Source organism: Pelophylax lessonae, assembly GCF_965119305.1.
Source record: "Pelophylax lessonae genome assembly, chromosome: 3".
NCBI classification, from domain to species: domain Eukaryota; kingdom Metazoa; phylum Chordata; class Amphibia; order Anura; family Ranidae; genus Pelophylax; species Pelophylax lessonae.
In genome coordinates this window covers 227,835,303-227,856,450 of record NC_138770.1, presented here as the reverse complement: position 1 = coordinate 227,856,450, position 21,148 = coordinate 227,835,303, and the positions used below count along the sequence as shown (strand labels likewise).

General features: G+C 39.9%; 1 protein-coding gene across 1 annotated transcript in view; it reads right to left on the bottom strand.

The window, feature by feature from the left end:
- PCOLCE2 (procollagen C-endopeptidase enhancer 2) overlaps nt 1-21,148 on the bottom strand; it is a 101,994-nt gene that overhangs the window by 3,850 nt on the left and 76,996 nt on the right. The window contains exons 7-8 of the mRNA XM_082251378.1: nt 9,980-10,063; nt 3,471-3,638 (exon numbers count right to left, since the gene is read on the bottom strand). Coding sequence (XP_082107504.1) covers nt 3,471-3,638; nt 9,980-10,063 — 252 coding nt within the window. The remainder of the gene's footprint in view (nt 1-3,470; nt 3,639-9,979; nt 10,064-21,148) is intronic.

The following is a 21,148-nucleotide window of genomic DNA, read 5'->3' as shown; positions in this document are numbered from 1 at the left end:
CCCTCTTTTTCCTACCCTGTCCTTCCGGTACACCGAAAACCCTTGGATATTGGCCAGCTAGTCATGTGAGGGGTCGAACCAAGTTTCCGTTATTTCCACAAGGTCTATGTCCTCCTCATGTACTAACATTTCCAAATCATCAATTTTATTAGCTAGGCTCCTGGCATTAGCATATACCCCTCTTAGTTTTGTGGAAGTTGATGTAAAATGTTTGCTTTTTTTAAAGCCTCTTACATAACTGAAGTAAGCCAATAAAGGGTATCACTTAATCTCAAAACTTTCTGCAACAAATCTTATCAAACAGATTCATTTTTAAATGCATTAAAAATGATCTGTTGTCCACTTACGAGGCAGCCAGTCTGTAGGCAGATTCAGCCTTGTAGGACCTAGTGACATCACTGCAGCACCTTATGTCATACCATCAGTTCTTAAGGCTGTATCTCTATAAACCATTTATCTTTTCCAAAATCCTATTCTAAACAACAAAATGACTGATTCATATGCCTATATGAAACTATGTTGGCTGAAATAGACAATTAGAACAAAGCATTAAAGTGCATCTAAACCCAAATACTAGAGTTGTAAAAATAGCTCCATTTTGCTTTGTATATGCAGTTATGAAAGATTTATATACTGGTGAGAGTAAATGTTTCATATATACCCATTGATTCTGCCAGCTTCTGCACTCTCTACAGCCTTTTTAACCACTTTACCTCCGCTCACATGGAGGCTACTGCGGCAAAGTGCCGCGATCCCGTCCAGCGACGTAGACCTACGTCGCTGGACTCCGCCCCTTGTGGGCGGCGCTCGCGCGCCGCCGGAGGCTCGCTCCCGCTGTGTTCATTCACAGCGGGAGTCGGGCCAGGGGAGGAGCAGCGGCGATTGCCGCTGCTCTGCCCCGATCGTCGGGGATCGAGTCTGGAGATCCGCCCGCTGTGTGTAAACACAGCGGGCGGATCTCCATAGTGACAGGGACTGACAGATCGGAGTGTTCAGCATAGCTGGACATCCGATCTGTCCTTCTGTCACACAGTCACCTCCCCCCCCCACACGTCAGTAAGCACCAGGCATACATTAACCTCTCCCTCTCCAATAAAATTAACCCCTTCCCTGCCAGTGTCATTTTTACAGTAACAGTGCATATATATAGCACTGATTACTGTAGAAATGTCACTGGTACCCCCAAAAGTGTCAAAAAAGTCAGTCAAGGGTCCGATCTGTCCGCCGCAATGTCGCAGTCCCGCAAAAAAAAATCGCAGATCACCGCCATTACGCGTTAAAAAAAAAACACCAAAAATGACAGAAATCTTTCCCTTAGTAAACGCAATAACTTTTGCGCAAACCAATCAAAATACGCTTATTGCGATTTTTTTTTACTAAACATAGGTAGCAGAAAACAAATTGGCCAAAAATTAAAAAAAAATTTGATTTTTAAATTTTTTTGGGGGGGAATTTCATATAAAAAAATGTGAAAAATATTGTTATTTTTTCAAAATAAACGCTATTTTTTTGTTTATAGCGCAAAAAGTAAAAATCGCACAGGTGATCAAATACCACCAAAAGAAAGCTCTGTTTGTGGGAAAAAAAGGACGTAAATTTCGTTTGGGTACGGCATCGCACGACCGCGCAATTGTCAGTTAAATTCGCACAGCGCCGAATCGCAAAAAGTGGCCTGGACGGAAGACAGCAAAATCCTCCGGTGGTAAAGTGGTTAATAGAGTGATCACTAGCCCAAAGTTCTGTAGGACGTGGTCTTCCTGTGTTCTCTCCAAGCTGCTGCAGTCTATGCCCCATGCTGGCTGATTGACAGCTGTTCTGGCCATTTAGTAGTTGAGTCAGGGACCTAATGTAAATGTGACTACCCCTTATGCTGGACAGCTTGAGCTTATTTAAAATGTTGCCTGTAGTTACACTTTACAGCTGAATTTCAGCTTTTTTATATAGTTTACTTGGCACAGTTATGTTGGTGCAACTTATATATTAGAAAAGTTAATGTTGTTCTATATTCCATATGTAGCACCCTCCTAGTCAGGTAGGTGCTAGGTAAAAGCAGCTATGCTCCTTCTGCTTATCAGGGGAGCCTGATCTGTTAGGTTGCCTGTTGCATGTCTCCAGGTGTGATTCACTGGGTCTGAGGGAGTGTCCCTACTGTATCCAATGAGGGAGCTTGTTGGACAGTGGAGGAAACCCAGCCAGTGGCACATTAGCTTTTATGGGAGTCCCAGTGGGTGGGCATTCTTGCAATGTGTCCTGGAATTGCTCAAAAAACCGGAGGGGACATGTGACAGGGTCTCTTTGTGGGAAGCAGAGTCCCAGGAAGAGAAGGACGGCTGTCTCTCCTCCTGCAGAGTGAGAGGAAAGTGGTCTTAGGCAGTCAACCTAGTAAACCAGGTGTGGAGCTGAGCTGCAGAGGATCCAGAGTGCTGACGGTGGAGCTGCTGGCAGAGTCTCTTGGGAAAAACAGTGTCCGTGAGTACTGGGGGACCTACCAAAGAGTCTGGCCCAGGAAGGGGGACCACTCCAGTGAAGTCAGGGGATCAAGGAGCTAGCTCACACGGAGAGTATGATAGTAAAGCGGGTGCCAAGTAAAAAGCCCTGAAGAATAGGCCAGGAAGGGCCCTCAAGTGTATTCTGGAGTACAGTACAGCTTATCTAAAGTGGTCCATTTATCACTACTTCATCGCTATTGCAAAGGTGAAGCAGCGGCCTTGCCGCATTCAGTAATATTCAGTCGTCCCAGCAGATTGTGCATAGTTATATAAGTTGGAGTATCCCACTCATTCCCTTCTCCTACCCCATTTCTCAATAAAAACACAAAAACCAAAGCTACTGGACGGTTTCCTGACTGAGCTAAAACACTTGGGAAAATGTTGAACTGTCATGCTGTTGCTAGTGGTAATCCAGGGGAACCCGTAACCATCAGCTACCAAGGGAGTAGTGCTACACATACTTGGTTAATCTCTGTGGAAGAATTACTTTGGTAGCCACCACTGCAACATTTATCCTCTCTGTCCTCCGGGCCCTGTGCCGAACGGTTGCCCTGCTACATAGTAACCACAGTGGGTTGCTCACTTGGCAAGGGCACCATTCAGAGAACTCCTTGCATTTTTCTCAATGAAAGCAAAGTGTTTTCTAATTGGACGAGGTGGAGATTGGTGAAGTCATTTGCATATATTTTTGAAGATGCAAGCCGTTCTCTGAATGGCGCCCATGAGGATTGAGTAACTCACTGTGGTTACTATGCAGCAGGGCAGCTGCTCGGCACAGGACCCAGAGCACCGAGGATCATTGTAGTAGTTATTCTCTGCTTCCACAGGGATCAGCCTGGTATAGAATATGTATACTTACATTAGCCCAAGCTGGACCAACTATACATAAAACAACTATATCTGGAATTCAGCTTTAACTCTGCCCTGCTGGGTTATGTTTATTTTCATGAATAAAAGCTAACATTGCATTTTGTAACTGACCTCTTCTGATCAGCGGACACTGTTTGCACACCACTATGATCTTGGCACTCATTGACTTGCCGGCCTGCTGGATGGCCAGTGTTCCTTCTTTGTAAACATTGATAATGGACATTGTTGCATGTACACTTCCTCCTTTGCTTACTGTTGCTATAACCATGCCTGTGATCACTGAAAGAGCAAAACAAAAAAATGATATTTATATCAAGCACAAGTCTTTGTACAGTCATTATATGAGAAGAACTCGTAATTCATTATATAATGGTACGAAGCAGGAGTGGGATATTGTAAGCCCAGTGTTATTTACATTATCAGCAAAGGAAGTTCACTTTTGACCTCACTTGACATTCATATAATAATACTCAGCTTGATAGTATCTACTAAGATAACATTCAGGAATCAAAACTCCCAATCAACAATAACCGCATTTGCTTGTGTACATGGATATCATTCAGTATACATGTAAGGAATCTGGATGCTGAGTAGCAGGGTAAAAGAACTGTAAAGATTAAAGTGGAACCACACTGCAAATAAGCATCACAAATCAAAAACGTTATATTATTCATTTTTATTATTCAAAGCAAACTCACCCAGCCATCCATGTCTTCATGGTTTGTTTTGCTGAGAAATCACTTTGAAAAACACCCCCTAGCATTTTTGGCTGTGGCCATCTTGAATAAGGGCATCTGCCCTTAGCTCAAGCATGCAGGCAGGAGGGTGTGCTTAGTTGAGAAAACCCCTCCTCCCCTTCTGAAGATTCCTAGGATGTATGACATCATTTAATTAGGCCTGGAAACCAGAAAGTAACTCAAGAAATGTAAAAAAAAAAAAAAAGTTTAAAACTTATATAGATATACTTTGCTATCTGTTTTCTAACGCTAGCGACATAAGGATTATAATAGTCAATGTTAATTGAGAAAGTGAAGTTCTGCTATAATTTAAACTTGTGTATATCCAAATCTGTTTAAGGTTGAGTTGTCCAAAATGGAGCCCTAGTCATGTTGTTGGCCTGACATTATTGTGTATGGCCAATTTACCTGCATACGTGATGAATTTAGTTACATAGGCAGGCATGTATTGTTTAGGCCTGCCATTCTGAAAGGTCAGACAGAACTTTTAGACAGGACTATTCAGTGTGGCAAGCTAGGCGCATGCCTGTGACGTCACTTCGTGGCAACCATGCGCCGATCAGATGCGCAGAGAGTCAGCAGCGGCTTGTCTGCCTGGGACAACGGAGGAATCGGAGGGCGGGACCCCACAGGGGACCCATGTGACTTCACCCACCCCACCCTTATACTTAGCAAACCCTATATAAATGGGACATGCTAGACATGCAGTCCCAGCTGTCCTGGTCAGATATAACAGACTGCTATTATGCAGATAAGCTCTTGGAGACCATTCAATTGTCATAAAAGGCTCCCTCTTAAATTCCTTTATCATTGGGACATATGGTTGCATTTTTGCATTCTTCTTCTTTTTTTTTTTTTTCTTTAGGGCTATATTGACCTTATAGTCCTGTACATGGACAGTAACACATATGTATACTGACTTGTGTTTACAATTTATATTTTACATCTAATATTTTAGACTACTGGGAGGGCTGACTGTCCACATTAGGTCCTCTCCCTCTGGCCACCCCTCTTTATCCCTTGTAGGATTTGTGGCTGTGCCGCCTAGACATATGACTGCCTCAGGACACTCTACAGCAGCATGAAGCACATAACTTTAACCTGCAATTCTGCTGATAAGCAGCCAGAATCAAAACTATGCTACCTATCTAGCACCTGACTAGGAGGGTGCTACATATATATATATTTGTTTCTCTTGTGTAACCTAACAGCAGGCATAATGATCTTGAATATAAAGTGACAATATGTTAAACCAGCATAACAAAACCTATCCACAATTTTGGGACTAATTCACAACATCCGCTGACTTACAGAGCAGCGGTTGATTTGCTGCGCCATTTTGCAGGAGTTCCGCAGTGCTGATGTGCCACTCTCAACACATTGCACTGTTGACTTTTTTTTTAGGCCTCTTACACAAAGAACATGTATTCATTTCTCCTACAAGCCAGCAGCATTTTTGCAGACGGTAATTAATTTAATTGACCAGAATAAATAATTTATTTTGGTCATTGAAATTTTTTAATACTCAAGCACTAATGTTTAGCAGCTTAGAAGCTGTTAATAGCTTCTACCAGCTGTTAGTAGCTTCAAGCGTTTTTTCCGCCCAAACTCTGCTGCTCCTGGCAGTCATTTTTTTCCCTGCCTCTAAAAGCTCCTGCCACTAAACGCTGCCAAAAGGCTATGTGTGCATGGACACATAGGCTAACATGGAGGGGTGTATAGGCAGTAAAAAAAAAAGGCAGACGCCCCTAACAGCAGCTGTAAAATCATCCTGTGTGCATGAGCCCTTAATGAACATTATTGAAATGTCACAGAGACATTTCATTAAATGAAACTGCTGGCCATACGGTGCAAGGCGGTGGACTGCCTCACACAGCAGTGCACTGGAACAAAGTTCTGCACCCAGTATCTTTTTTCAGCGCACACTGCCCAAACAGCGCCACAACTCAGTAATGTGCACTAGGCACACCGGAGACAAGGCATTTTGCCTTGTCATGCAGTGGGACTGTGATGGAATAGTCACCCAACTCAGTCACAGTGCATCTGGTGTGAATGTACCCTAACTTATGATAAAGGACCCCCTAAAGGATAAGTTCACCATTCCTAACATGTTACACCCATATTCAGGGTGTAACAGGTTACGAACAGACTAGTCCACCCTCCCCTCCGATTTCCACTCTGACAGCTAGCAGGGATCGTCTCTCCCCCACTAGCTGTCACTATTAAAAAAAAAGTCCTCTGTGAATGGAAAACTACAAGTCAACAACTACAGTCTTTGCAGCCGTCAGCTTGTAGTTTTCAATAAACTAACACGGTGCTGTGGAGTGCTGTAGTAGCTCAATGAGTCTGTCAGATTGTATCTGCTTGGCCATATGATGTACAAGCACAAAGATACATTGACAGGTCTGCAGGAGACCTGCATGGCACCAGCGATCTGCTGATCACTGGTGCAATGCTTTACAGGCTCCAGAAGCAAAAAATTATAAATGTACATTTTTCTACCTGAAAAAACTGTGCATTTATTATTTTTGTTCAAAGGTTAATTTATTCTAAACAGAAGTAAAGTAAGGCCAAAGCTATTTGGTCATGTTTCTCTTGTCACAGGAGTGCACTTACTTTTGCTAAAGCCAGCTGTTAGCTGACGTCAAAGAGCCCCTTCAGGCTCTGGAAGGATCCTAACAATGTTGTTCGGATCCACCCAGATGTCAGATTGACAGCTAGCACAGGCTCTCAGTGCATGGCTGAGAGCTGATGCCAGTTGCGCCTGCCGTCTCCCCAGCCCAGCACTCCAGTAAGCACTGGAGGTACAGAGGGGAGAGTGGTAACTGACAGTCACCACTCTCTGCTCTGAGAAGACTATGAGCTGAGTGATCAGCTCAGTTCTCCACCTTAGAGCTGATGCTGCAGCCTTGAGGTAAATATGCATGCTTCTTTTTTTCTATAACGCAAACATCTCCTTTAAAACTGTTTTCTGCACCCATTAATAAATGTGGTATTTTTGGCTGTTAAAATTATTTGCAAAAAAATTGTGTTCTACTGGTAGATAATAATTGCAACAGTCAGTATATCAAGCACATAAACGGGGAAAATAAGAATAAATAAACTGCGCTAACTAGAAACAAATATAAGCAGCTAGCACACTAAAACAGACATGTGTTGTTAAGCAAAATGGGAAAAAGTACTGTGCAGCGCTAAAAAATATACTATATAATAGCATATATATATATATATATATATATGTGAAAAAGCAATAAAGTCCCAAGTGAAATAACCCAAATCATCCAATGTGAAAAGAGTGATCCAAGAAGGACATCTGATCCCAACACCAACAGGAGAGGTAATGGTTAAGCACTCACTGGAACATGTGAACCCAACTTATCATATGATAAAAGGGTCAGGAAGGCTCATGTATATCCTGCGATTCTTCAAGCTGTAACACCGGATATTCAAGTTTGTAGTCAAGGGGTCAAGTTGAGACGAGTCTCCTCTTTCTCTCCAGATCATATAAAAATGACAATCCCAGACAAAACAAACATAGTGTAATTCCGCTTTAAACGTTTTAATAAATGAATAAAAGTACACTTACAAACATCCGGGATCAAAAAATCAGTGAATACAGGTATACAGATCAGGCAATCTGTGACATAATCCTGGCTGCATAAGGCTAAGTCCTGACTAGTCCTGACTAAATGCATTTACCTCTGAAGAAATCAGTTGTGATTCATTCAGTTGTGTATTCATTTATTAAAACGTTTAAAGCGGAATTACACAATGTTTGTTTTGTCTGGGATTGTCATTTTTATATGATCTGGAGAGATAGAGGAGACTTGTCTCAACTTGACCCCTTGACTACAAACTTGAATATCTGGTGTTATACCTTGAAGAATCGCAGGATATACATGAGCCTTCCTGACCCTTTTATCATATGATAAGTTGGGTCCACATGTTCCAGTGAGCGCTTAACCATTACCTCTCCTGTTGGTGTTGGGATCAGATGTCCTTCTTGGATCACTCTTTTCACCTTGTATGATTTGTGTTATTTCACTTGGGACTTTATTGCTTTTTCACATATATATATGCTATCATATAGTATATTTTTTTTAGCACTACACAGTACTTTTTTCAAGTATATCAAGCACCACATCCTGAATATATGTATTAAAAAACACATTTGGCACTGTGGAAGGACAACAGACTAAAAATTCTTATTTACCAATCTTTGTTTACATATAGTTATTCATTAAAAGCAGGTATACATTACTAAAAGAAAAACATTTGCCCTGATCGAGGATTCCTTTTTGCAGTGTTGGAGCCTAAAAAAGAACAACCATAATACATATTGCATACGTTCTTTCAAAATAGGGAGTCCTTGTATAGCTCTTTTGTGCCTCTACACATTTCATGGCATAATCCTGCTTCCTTTAGGAGTTCAAGGGATTCAAAATCTTTATGGACCTTGCTTTGTGCACTGGTCCAAATCATTTGGTTTGAGAGGGCTTGGCCCCTTAGTTTCAGTGATGGGAACTCTTAAGGCATCAGCATACCAAGACATTTTGGATAATTTCACGCTCCCAACTTTGTGGGAACAGTTTGGGGATGGCCTTTCCTGTTCCAACATGTCTGCGCACCAGTGCACAAAGCAAGGTCCAAAAAGACATGGATGAGCGAGTTTGGGTGGAAGAACTTGACTGGTCTGCACAGAGTCCTGATCTCAACGTGATAGAACACCTTTGGGATGAATAAGAGGACAGACTGAGATCTAGGCCTTCTCTCCAACATCAGGGCCTGACCTCACAAATGTGCTTCTAGTAGAATGGTCAAGCATTCCCATAGACTCACTCCTAAACCTTGTGGACAGCTTTCCAAGAAGAGTTGAAGCTGTTATAGCAGCAAAGGTTGGGCCAACTCAATATTGAACCCTACAGACTAAGACTGGGATGCTATTAAGGTTCATGTGCCTGTAAAAGCAGGTGTCCCAATACTTTTGGTAATATAGTGTATATATGAACAAATAGGGCACTGAGGACTTTAAAGGTGCTGGAAGGACAACAGACTAAAAATACCTATTTACCAACCTTTGTTTACATATAGTTATTCATTAAAAGCAGGTATACATCATTAAAAGGACAATTTGCCACAAGTGAGGATCCCTTATTGCAGTGTTGGACCCCAAATAAGGTTAGCCATAATACATATGGCATGAGTTCTCCCAAAAAAGGGTCCTCGTATAGCTCGTTTGTGCCTCTACACGTTTCGGGGGATAACCCTGCTTCCTCAGGAGGCCTTTGAGGGATACAAAATCTGAACGGTTATAAAAAAAAATGAAACACGTTTTGTACAATAGTAATACAGCCCTAATAGACCTATATATCATATATGTTATAATATATAGGTATATCGGAGTTGTTTTATCGATTCACTTTGTACCACAGAATGACACCTAGTTTAGTTTACAATAATATACAATAAATCTGCTCATAAATTCATTTTTAACATTGTGTCACAGTGAAACTAAATTATAACAGAGTACAGATTTGGTTTTCAGTGTGACAAACCTGTCCTTGTCAGCCAAAAATATACACGGTGTTCCAGCACTACAACATTCTGAATAAAGACCTTTATATAGTAACAGTTTACCTTCTGTCTGGCCATTTGTGTTTACCCTGTTTGCCTGGGACAGATGTTTATGCTTTTCTCTCTTAAATGTCTCAAGGAATCCTTTGAGTCACAGACACTAATGCAAGACACAGGCGGGGCAGCCGGAGTACTGATGCCAAACTTCAGCTAGATTTTTTTTGCCATTTCCCAACATTCAAGCACACTTTCTCACTAATTCAAATCACTGATTAAGGAGTAAAAATCATCTAATTCCTATTATCATACCAAAGTTACTTGAACAGTAATTACTCTCCAGGGACCCAATCCTTCTGCATTTTTGTTGGCAGAGTGCAATTGTTGGTTTTAGACCTAGAAAAAAAAAAAAAAAAGTCAATAAACAATTCCCAAGTAAGCAAGAAAACAATAAATCTTATGTTATATGATAAATAGATTTATAAATCAAAGTGAATGCAAAAAAAGAAAAAAAAAAACAAACAATCGTAATATTAAAAGGGCTCTGTACTTAACCGCTTGGTGCCCACTAACAGTACATTTATTGATAGCGGGCGGCACTGCCAAGCACTGCGACATACCTGAATGTCGCAGTAAACCTCCTGGTTTTTAGGCACGCATGCGCGCGCCCCCTGCTGACCTGTGCTGCAATTGGACACAGCACGAGTTTGTCAGCAGGTTGCAGCAAATCATTTTGGATGTGGCCAATCACAGCACAGAGTTCTGTGTATCTAGACACACGAAACACTAAAATTAAGAACAATAATCTGGCTGTTTCGTCTCCCTAAAATCAACTCTGAGTTCAGGGAGAAAAGACAGCCAGATCCTGTGAGTAAAAGCAGCAAACATGCACTTGCTAGGCACACATTTAAATCCCTTGATTGCCCTTCTGATCACCCTTATCACCCATTACTGCCATTAGTACAGTGACACATTATTATTACTGATCATTATATTAGTGTCGCTAGTGAGGTCAGTGTTAGCTAGTCAGCTAGTGTCCCTCCCAGCCAGTTTCAGTTAGCACCAGATTGTCCCCCACACTATCACAATAACACTATAAATTGTTGATCACTGGAATTACATCTATAGCTGTGCAAATTCCAGTATACAGTATATACCATTGTTTGTAGTCGCTATAGCTTTCACACAAACCAATTAATATACATTTCTTGGTATTTTTTTTTTTTTTTTCAAAGATATGTAGCAGAATACATTTTGGCCTAAATTTATGAAGAAATGTAATTTGATTGGATATGTTTTATAACAGAAAGTAGAAAATATTTTTTTTCAAAATCTTTGGCCTTTTTTCATTTATATAACCACCAGTGGTGATCAAATACCACCAAAAGAAAGCTCTATTTGTATGAAAAAAAAAAGATATAAATTTAATTTACAGTGTTGAATGACAAAGGAATTGTCAGTTAAAGTAGCACAGTGCTGAATAGCAAAAAATGCCCAGGCCATGAAAGGGTAAACCCTTCCAGAGGTTATCTACTCACTAAAGTACCAGAAGGTTTTACCCCCTTAATGACCAGGCCATTTTTTGCATTACGGTCCTGCGTTACTTTAACTGACGATTGCGCGGTCATGCGGCACTGTACCCAAATAAAATTGTTGTCCTTTTTTCTCCACAAATAGAGCTCTATTTTGGTGGTTTTTGATCACCTTTGCATTTTTTATTTTTGGCGCTATAAACAAAAAAATAGTGACAATTCTGAAAAAAAAAAAAAAAAAAACAATATTTTTCACTTTCTGCTATAAAACATGCCCAATAAAAAAATGTAAAAATTTAAAATTTTCATCATTTTAGGTCAATATGTATTCTGCTACATATTTCTGGTAAAAAAAAAATCCCAATAAGTGTATATTGGTTGGTTTGTGCAAAAGTTATTGCGTCTACAAACTAGGGGAACGATTTATGTCTTTTTTATTTATTTATTTATTTTTTTACTAGTAATGGCGGCGATCAGTGATTTTTAACGGGACTGCGACATTGCAGCAGACAGATCGGACACCTGAACTTTTTGACGCTTTTGGGGGGGACTAGTGACATTACCAAAGTAATCAGTGCTAAAAATATGCACTGTTACTGTAATAATGACACCGACAGGGAAGGGGTTAACACCAGGGGTGATCAAAGGGTTAAATGTGTGCCTGGGGTGTGCTTTCTAACTGTGTGGGGGATGGGCTCACTGGATGAACACAGAGACCTGTGTTCCTAAATAGGAGGAACACAGGATCCCTGTGTTCATTACTGACTAAACAGCTGTCTGTAGTGTTTACATCAGCAGACTGCTGTTCTGTCTCCACCAGGAGTGATCACGGGTGTCTGGCAGACATCGCGGCCACCGAACACCCACTGATTGGCTCCCCATCTAGCCAATCGGCGTGTGCGGTGGCACGCACGCACACGCTAACTCCTACATTAAGCGACTTACATGTAATGCCTTTCGTGTAAGAAAGCCGACCTGCCGCAGTAAAACTATTGGCTACTGGCTAAACAGGAGCTTTAAGAGGCTTTTTTTTTTTTAATAGGAGATGCACTGTTTAGGAGATATTCACATGGGATGCAGCCATTGATGTCACTGGAGCATGCGCTCTAAAGAGACGGTATACCCATGCCATACTTTCAGAGCTCCGAACCGGGGCCGAAACTGATGAGTGATGTCAACGCAGCTCATACAGGCAGAGCCAACGAACCTGGAAGCAAGACTGGGTTAAGATAGGAGCCCTGTCAGTGGAGACAGCGTGCCACTGGAGGGCTTTGTTTCAAGGTAAGTATTTCATAATGTGCTAGTATGCAATGCATACTGGCACATTATGCCATTGCCTTGCAGGGGATCTTTTTTTTTTTTTAATGACCAACTTTACTACTTCTTTAAGAAATCCTACAAGACATGTAGTATTATTCCAATTACAGCATAAACAAATGCAGATAGGTTACAAAGCAGTGCTCCACATTTAGCTATTTACCCTAGGGACTGGATCAAAGTGCATCATGCAGACTGTGTCATCTGTTCTAGGCCATTACATGTACAACCTAGGTGTTCTGGGCCGGCCTTGTTGTTACATCCTAAAGCTGTATTACATTAAAATTTGAAGCTGAAGAACTATAGGTAACTCTCATAAAATCATTTACAGCCAATCTTTTTACAGACTTAGGAAATGTCATCCACCTGGCTTTGGTTTTTAGGGTAAAAACCTGGTAATAGGTTAAGAGTTAACATTACAAAGACAGTAGCAGTTTAGAGGAATGTACTAGGCAGACACATTATTGACCATGATTTATTCCCCAGTGAGCACAATACTTTCCATATTACATCACTGCTAAAGATTCTAGTAAAGCAGAATGACTCACTCAATACTGTGACATTACAGACTGAAAAAAAAATAATACAGGCATATTGCATAAGCAAATAAATCATGTTCATGCATCATACTGATTAAAGTAACTGGGGCACCGAAAACTGAATATATTGGACAAAGGTAAAAATAAAAGGGCGGACTTAATAAAAAATAAACTATGTCCATGAAATGTAGGTTTGGAAATATTCAATAAAATAGCATTTGTTTATTTGTAGTCAGTTTAGGAATTAAAATATTTTGCAATTTAGTGAATTTGTATCAGGTATATTTAACGAAGGGCCAGATCAATCATTTTCCTAATGGAGTTACTTATCAACCATCAAACAGCATCAGGCATGTCCTAATAGTATGAATCTAATTGATGGCTCTTGAGCGTTAACTCCAGTTCTTAAAAGAAACACACTGGTACATAGGGTCCAAAAAGTTCTTATTCTCAAAGTCCTGATTTTTTAATTCAATAACTTAACCCAACTAATCAAAACCCATTTCGTATTGTTCTGATTTGAGCGCTGCACCTAAAGCATACCTAAAGTGGTATCCAAATTTGTAAAATGACACTGGTACTACATAGAAATTTATTCCATGGTACCTTCAGACCAGCCTGGCTATGGCATCCCAGGATGCCCCAAATACTTGGGGTGATATATTGATATGTACTGTAAATATCAACCAACTCCTAAGATTGAGAACTTAGCTCTGCTGTTTACACATCCTGCACTACTGACCAATCATAATCTGGCAAATAGAGCAAAACAGAAGGCAAGAGAGGACAAAGTCAAGTTCTTGAACAGAAAGTCTGCTTGATGATATACCACAATGTACACAGGATCCGGTCACCAAGTCACCCAATAGCAAAGCTGTGTTAGTGTGCAGCAGCAGCAGCTATAGTTACAAACTTTGATGTCACTTATTAAGTATTACACAGTATTAATGAGGAGGTGGAGACTCAGCTCCTGGCACAGATAGAAAGGGCTGAAAGGGCTGGGACAGTGATAATAATGGGGGATTTTAACTACCCAGACATTGACTGGAGTAATGGCACTGTTGGACCTGGTAATCTCAAACCAAGCAAAGCTTATTAACAATGTTCATATAAAAGAACATCTGGGTAGCAGTGACCATAACATGATTTCATTTAATGTTAGCTGTAAGCAAAAAACGCATACAGGAAATACAAAAACACTTAACACTTAAGAGAGCAAATTTTCCAAGGACGAGGGCTGCTCTCCAGGATTTAGACTGGGAGGGAATATTGGCATCGATAAGCATAGAAAAGGAATGTGAAATTTTCAAAAAGACTTTATGCAAACTCACTGCAAAGTATATTCCCTAGGGTAATAAGTTTAAAAGGCTAAAATTAAAACCTATTTGGCTCACATTAAAGTTAAAAAAGCTATAAATAAAAATAAAAGAGCCTTTAAAAAATATAGAAATGAAGGAACACTATCATTGTTTAATTGTTACAAAGAATATAACAGAATATGTAAAAAGGAAATCAAGGACGCAAAAATTCAAAATGAGCGACAGATTGCAAATGATTGCAAAAGATAGTAGGACAAACCCCCAAAAAATTCTTCAAATATATTAATAGTAAAAAGGTTAGGTCTGAGCATGTAGGCCCTTTACAAAATAATCAGGAGTGGGTGACTGGGGACAAAGCGAAGGCAAATTTATTATATACTTTCTTCAACTCTGTATATACAAAAGAGCATGGGGGAGCTCATGACCATAATGAGGATGGTATTGACACAGCCCCAAATGGCTCAAAAGTGATATGGTCCAGAAATATTTAGACAGAATAAGGGTGGATAAAGCACCTGGACCAGAAGGCATCCACCCATGCATCCTAAAAGAATTGAGCGCTGTAATTTCAAAGCCTTTGTTTCTAATTTTTAGGGACTCGTTAAGGACTGGAATAGTACCACTGGATTAGCATAGGGCCATTGTGGTGCCTATATGTAAAAAGGGATCAAAGTCTTTGCCAAGTAACTATAGACCTGTTAGTTTAACTTCTATAGTCGGGAAGATACTGGAGAATTTAATATAAGACCACATAGAGTTCTTGCTGGGAAAAAATATTTTAAGCAACAGACAGCATGGACAGAAGTTGTCAAACAAACCTGATTTATTTTTATGAGGAGGTAAGTAAAACCTTGGCCAGAGGGTTGGCTGTGGACGTAGTATACTTGGATTTTGCAAAAGCATTTGACACAGTTCCCCACACAGGACTAATGTGTAAGGTAAAGTTTACAGGCTTGGAAAGATCAGTTGGCAATTGAATAGAAAACTGGCTAAAATATAGAATTCATAGAGTAGTGGTTAATGATTCTTACTCTGAATGGTCTAAAGTTATCTGTGGTGTACCCCAAGGTTCAGTGTTGGGACCCTTACTTTTTAATATCTTTTAAATGAAATAGGGTCTGCGATTAAAAGTACCACTTCAGTCTTTGCAGATGACACCAAGCTTTGCAGTGGAATAACTTCTTTACAGGAATTCTCCAACTTACAAGCTGACCTCAATGCACTGTTTCATTGGGCAACTATGTGGCAAATGAGGTTTCTTGTATTAACAGAGGCATGGACTCCAAACAGAGAGATATAATTTTGCCCCTGTACAATTCATTAGTAAGACCTCATCTGGAATATGCAGTTCAGTTTTGGGCACCATTTCTTAAGAAGGATATCGGGGAACTGGAGAAAGAGCAGAGAAGGGCAAACAAACTGATAAGAGGCATAGGGGGGGGGGGGGCTATGATCAACATGTATAAATACATAAGTGGTCCATATATTGAACTTGGTGTTGAGTTGTTCACTTTAAGGTCAACACAGAGGACAAGGGGGCACTCTACGTCTAGAGGAAAACAGAGTTTGTCTCCAAATATGGAAAGGTTTCTTCACCATAAGAGCTGTGAAAATGTGGAATAGACTCCCTCCAGAGGTGATTCTGGCTAGCTCAATAGATTGCTTTGAAAAAGGCCTGGATTCTTTCCTGGGTGGACTTAATATAAGTGGGTACTAATATTTATAGGCAAAGTTGATCCAGGGAATATCAGATTGCCTCTCGGGGGATCAGGAAGGAATTTTTCTTCCCCTGCTGTAGAAAATTGGATCATACGTTACTGGGTTTTTTTGCCTTCCTCTGGATCAACTGCGGGTATAGAATTGTGTATATGGGATTGTATGGTTGGGTTTTCATTACAGTTTTTTTTTTTGTGTGTGTGTTTTTTTTTTTTTTTTTTGTTTTTTTATTGGTCGAGCCAGATGGACTTGTCTTTTTTCAATCTGACTAACTATGTAACTTCACATAAACATCAACTGCAGCAACCAACCCATACCAACCAATAGGTAATTCAGCTAATGTTAAACAGTACAAGATGGTGCCTGGCTGATTAACTGGGTGACTGCAATTAAAGGTTTAGAGGGGTTTTGTCATATATTTGATCTTTCTTTGGTATAGTGATTGGTAAAAATGACATACTGCATGGATATGTATTTTCATAAATAGCTCAATAGCTCTGAAAGGAAATAACTGTTGTATTGTCTCTTAATACTTTAATCCATATTGCTCTGAGAATCCTTTACTATATAATAAAGGTGTATTTGAACAAAAGGTTGTATACAAGAAAAAAAAGAAATGCAAGTTCAAAAGACTAAATGATTAAAACCCAACTCTGGTCCTTCCTATTTGTATCCAGCAGTTTTCTACAAAATATGTCATCTCCTCACCTCCCGAAACTGCCATCACCTTCATTATAGAGGAGTCTGTCTGCCTGTGCACACATGCTTTTTATTTATTTTTTTTCAATTAACTGTGTCATTATTCTTCATATTACCAAGGACTATATGTCACCAGCAATTTGGTTTGCAGACAGCAGGGTTCACGGTAAAATTCAAAAGCGCATACTACACAAGTCTGCATAGCAAGCTCATGGCTGTCTGCCAGTTGGTATAGGCAGCTAAGGATCACAAGTCACACTGGAACTCTGCTGATAGCCCAGGGAGTAAGAGCTAGGGCACACTAAGCTCACAATCACTTTCTGAGTTATTCTTTTAAAGTGTATCTAAACCTAAAAGCAACAATTTTAAATACTGTAACTTAACAGTCCTTAGATGTGGCGGTTTTCTTTTTTTCAGGCTTCTTCTCTTTGATTTTTCTCCTGGTATACCTGCACATGACCCACATCCTCTCTTGTCCTGTCCAGTCCACGGTATTAACATAGAGAACCATGGTTGCCACCCAGGCCAAATTTTAAAAATGTCTGCCTTTGTTCATTCTTATTATTTGGGAGATCAGGAGAATTAGTAGTTTACAAATGAAAATTATTTTTTGACAAGGACTTTAATTTTCAGCCAATTTCAATTGGTATTTTATGTACTTGCTAAAAATATTTTTCCTTTATTTTTAAGAGGTAAATGTATGTATAGTTAAAAAAATTTTTAGTCTTGGATAGAGTATAGAAGGGAGGGCTGGAACCCCTGTCAAGCTTTCAAAGCTGTCTGTGTCCTGACTGTGAAGATGCACCCTCTCTATTTGTCCTGAGGATCATTACCATGCAGATAGAATATTATGGGAAATCTAAAATGTTACAGTTTTCACCAGAAGTGTGACTGTCTACAAGGGGAATGGTGACATTGTTTCCAGTGACAACTGTCTAAAAAGCAAATTCCCCCTACTTTTTAGGAAAGGAAGTGAAGGGAAAATTTTCCAATGAGACACAGACAACAAAAAACCTAACAAGAGCGTTTATCTAAAATGGAATATAAAGGTTTTTGGAATGCTGTAACCTATTACACAAGACAACAGAAAGCTCCCTTTTTTAAAAAAATGAAGGTCATTAGAGTAATAATGTTGGACAAATGGGATGGCAATTAGGACATGGAGGGAAGAAGGGGTCAAATACATTGTACAGTATAGGAAAAGGTGCTGTCAAGGGGCTCAAAGACACAAAAATATGTGGAAAGTTGTCCCAAAACAATGGCCTGGTAAGAAATGTACACTTTTTAGAAGCCTAACGGGCTCCAGCCTAGCACTACCTGTATGTTTACTGGTTGACTGTGTTATGTCAGTTGCTGGGACATCAGAGAGACCCTGCTTATTAGGCCACCTGCTGGCTGCAAGGGGTAATAATGAATTATTCTTTATCTTTACCTAAAAGGGAAAAAAACTAAAACCAACAATATATTGTATTTTTAGTGCTGTAAATAATACAATATATATATATATATATATACATATATATATATATATATATATATATATATATATATATATATATATATATATATATATATATATATATATATAAATAAATTATATATATATATAAATAAATTAAAAACCACTATAGTGTTTTCTTAAGAAAATTGACATACACCATTGTACATCTTATATAAGAAAAAGTTAGCACTTATGACAAATAAACTGTAAAGAACTACATGATGACCTAAGGAAATTGAGTAGAGAGGAAATCTCAAATCGATGTTATAGGTAGACACAGTTGTACTGTATCGACTGACACTTTCCATTTCTGGCAGCACTAGATCACATAGCATGCAGGTGCATTATTATTGTGATGCTGGCATGTACTAGGAGTGAACTTTGCATGAACTCTTTGTTCTTTAAAGCCTATCTTAGGAAAAAGGAATTCAGCAAGTTTTTCCTTGGATAACTGTCATCCAAAAGACAATTTAAAAGGATGATTTAAGCCATGAAAACATGTATCTAAAGAAAACCTGTAATAAGAGAAATGCATAGCCTACCCTTGCTGACCTCGTTCTAAAAATGCCAACTGTCCGGATATCATGCTTTATGAGTCTGTTACCCAGCTGGGAAAGTATATAGAATTCTAGTTTCTCTTGCTGCATGCTTTTTCCAACTCAGAAAATGATGACTCCAGAAAACAGACAGCATTTTCAAAAGGAGATCAGCAATGGCTATCCATGTATTTCTCTCATCACAGGAATTTAAGGAGACCCTGTCAATAACTTAAAACAATTTACTAAAAAATCAAGTATTTCAAATGCTTACTTACAGCGTTTTCCCTTTCCATAAATTATTTTTTATTGACTTGCAATGTGCCTGTAAACTTGCTAGGGAATTGAACCGCTAGGAAAGGGATCCTAAAACTACGGCCCTCCAGCTTTTGCAGGACTACACATCCCATGAAGCATTGTAAATCTCGTACATTCACAGACATGACTACGTATGATGGGAATTGTAGTTCCTGAACAACTGGAGGGCCTAAGTTTGAAGACCCCTGCTCTAGGACCTGTTAATTCCCTAGCACAGCCCTGTCTCCTTGCACACCAGAGCTCTTTCCTTTTCTGGCATTTACAGATAAATAATAGGTAAAAACATGCCTAAAATTTGTTAAATGCACATATAATTTTTATTGCTGATTGTTGTTTAAATGAACAGGGCTTAAAGTAGTTATTAATTAACATATCCTAATATTACTCCTAAACATCTACTGATGGGGAAAGTAATCCAGCGGAGACTGAGACTGAGGTTGCTCAGACTGGAGGCTGTGGATGCAATGGAAGTTGCGACTGTGGGTGCAGAGGAAGCTGCAGGTTCAGAGGAGGAGCAGAAGAAAAACAACGAAGGCTGTGGGTGCTGCGGTGGTGCAGTGGAGGCTGCAGTTACAGCAGAGGTGGGTGCTTCAGAGGCATGAGGGTGAGCTGAGGACACTGAGGATGTGAACAGAGTTGCACACACACACATACATTAGGATGCTCAGGGGAGCAAACTAATTCCTTGCTTGAGCAGTAAATAAGTACCCTGCCGGATTTTAAATGGAAGATCCAGCATGCTGCTGTGTCACATGATACATCCACGTGATGCAGCTTTGATACTCTGGGCCTCCTTATCCGCTCAGCGGCCTGGTTTTTAGAGGGAAAAGGGGATGAAATTTCCGTACAAAATACCTAAAGCCAAGGTCCAGGAAAATTCTTCGGGTCCAAAGCCTTACTAATCCTACAGGCAATACAACTTGCCTCTGAAGATCTTGGAATCTGATTTGCTGGTCCTTGTATTCTTGGGAGAAGGCTGCTGAAGGAGAAACAACTGTAGTAAAGAAGAGAATCTGTTGAGAACAACCAGCTTCAGAAAGGAGGCATGGTAGGTGTTGAGAATGTAGAAATGAGGAGGAAGATGTAGCTTCAAAGACATGGGATTGATCTTGGCTGAAATTTCAAAAAGGACCAATATAATGTGGAGCAAACTTAGCAGAGGTCATCTTGAGGAAAGGTTTTGACTCATGACCAACACTTTATCTCAAGGTCAGAAGTAAGAGACTTAGCTGTGCTGGCAGTCTGCACTTTTTTTGTGCCTGGAAGTGAAATTGAGATAGTTATTTTGTGCCTAGGACAAAAGTGGGTTGATATAGGTCTTCATGGTAGCTAAGGCATGTTATCAACTAGTGGAAGAGGAGTTGGTACCCGGGGATGCTTATGAGAGGCAAAGAAAAAGTAATTTCCTTGGAGGTTGAATTATTGAGGTTATTATGGGCAAGCTCAGGCCAAGGTAGGAGAGAGGTCCAGTTCTCATGGTAGGCAGAAAAGAGAGAGTGGATGTATTGCTCCAGGGTCTGGTTTCTTCTCTCAGTTTTCCATTTGTTTCAGGGTTGTAAGCAGATGAGAGTGTCCTTGAATTTACAAAGCATTTTCCAAAACTGGGAAGTGAATTGAACCCCTCTGACCAAGACAACATGTTTTGCCTAGAGGAATGGGGGTTTTTGAAATGGTGGCCACTGCCAGAATGCGAGTAGGTGGAATAGTGAGCTCCGGATCAGAGGAGGAGTGTGTATCAGCTTAGGTACGTATTTCTGGAATCACATTTGTATGTAATGACGAAATTAAAGCAGGAAAAAAAAAGGGATCAACAGACAAGTACTTTTATTCCTCAAGCGATAGCTAACCACTCAGACAAGAGACAAGAACATAAACTGCACTAGGAATTGTGTACATACTTGTAATGCGTGTAGCAACCCACAAACAAGAAACCAATATCTGAATGACTTCAGCCATGCTAAAAATGCCAGATGTCAGAAAAAAGATAAGCCTGGAGCCAAGCAT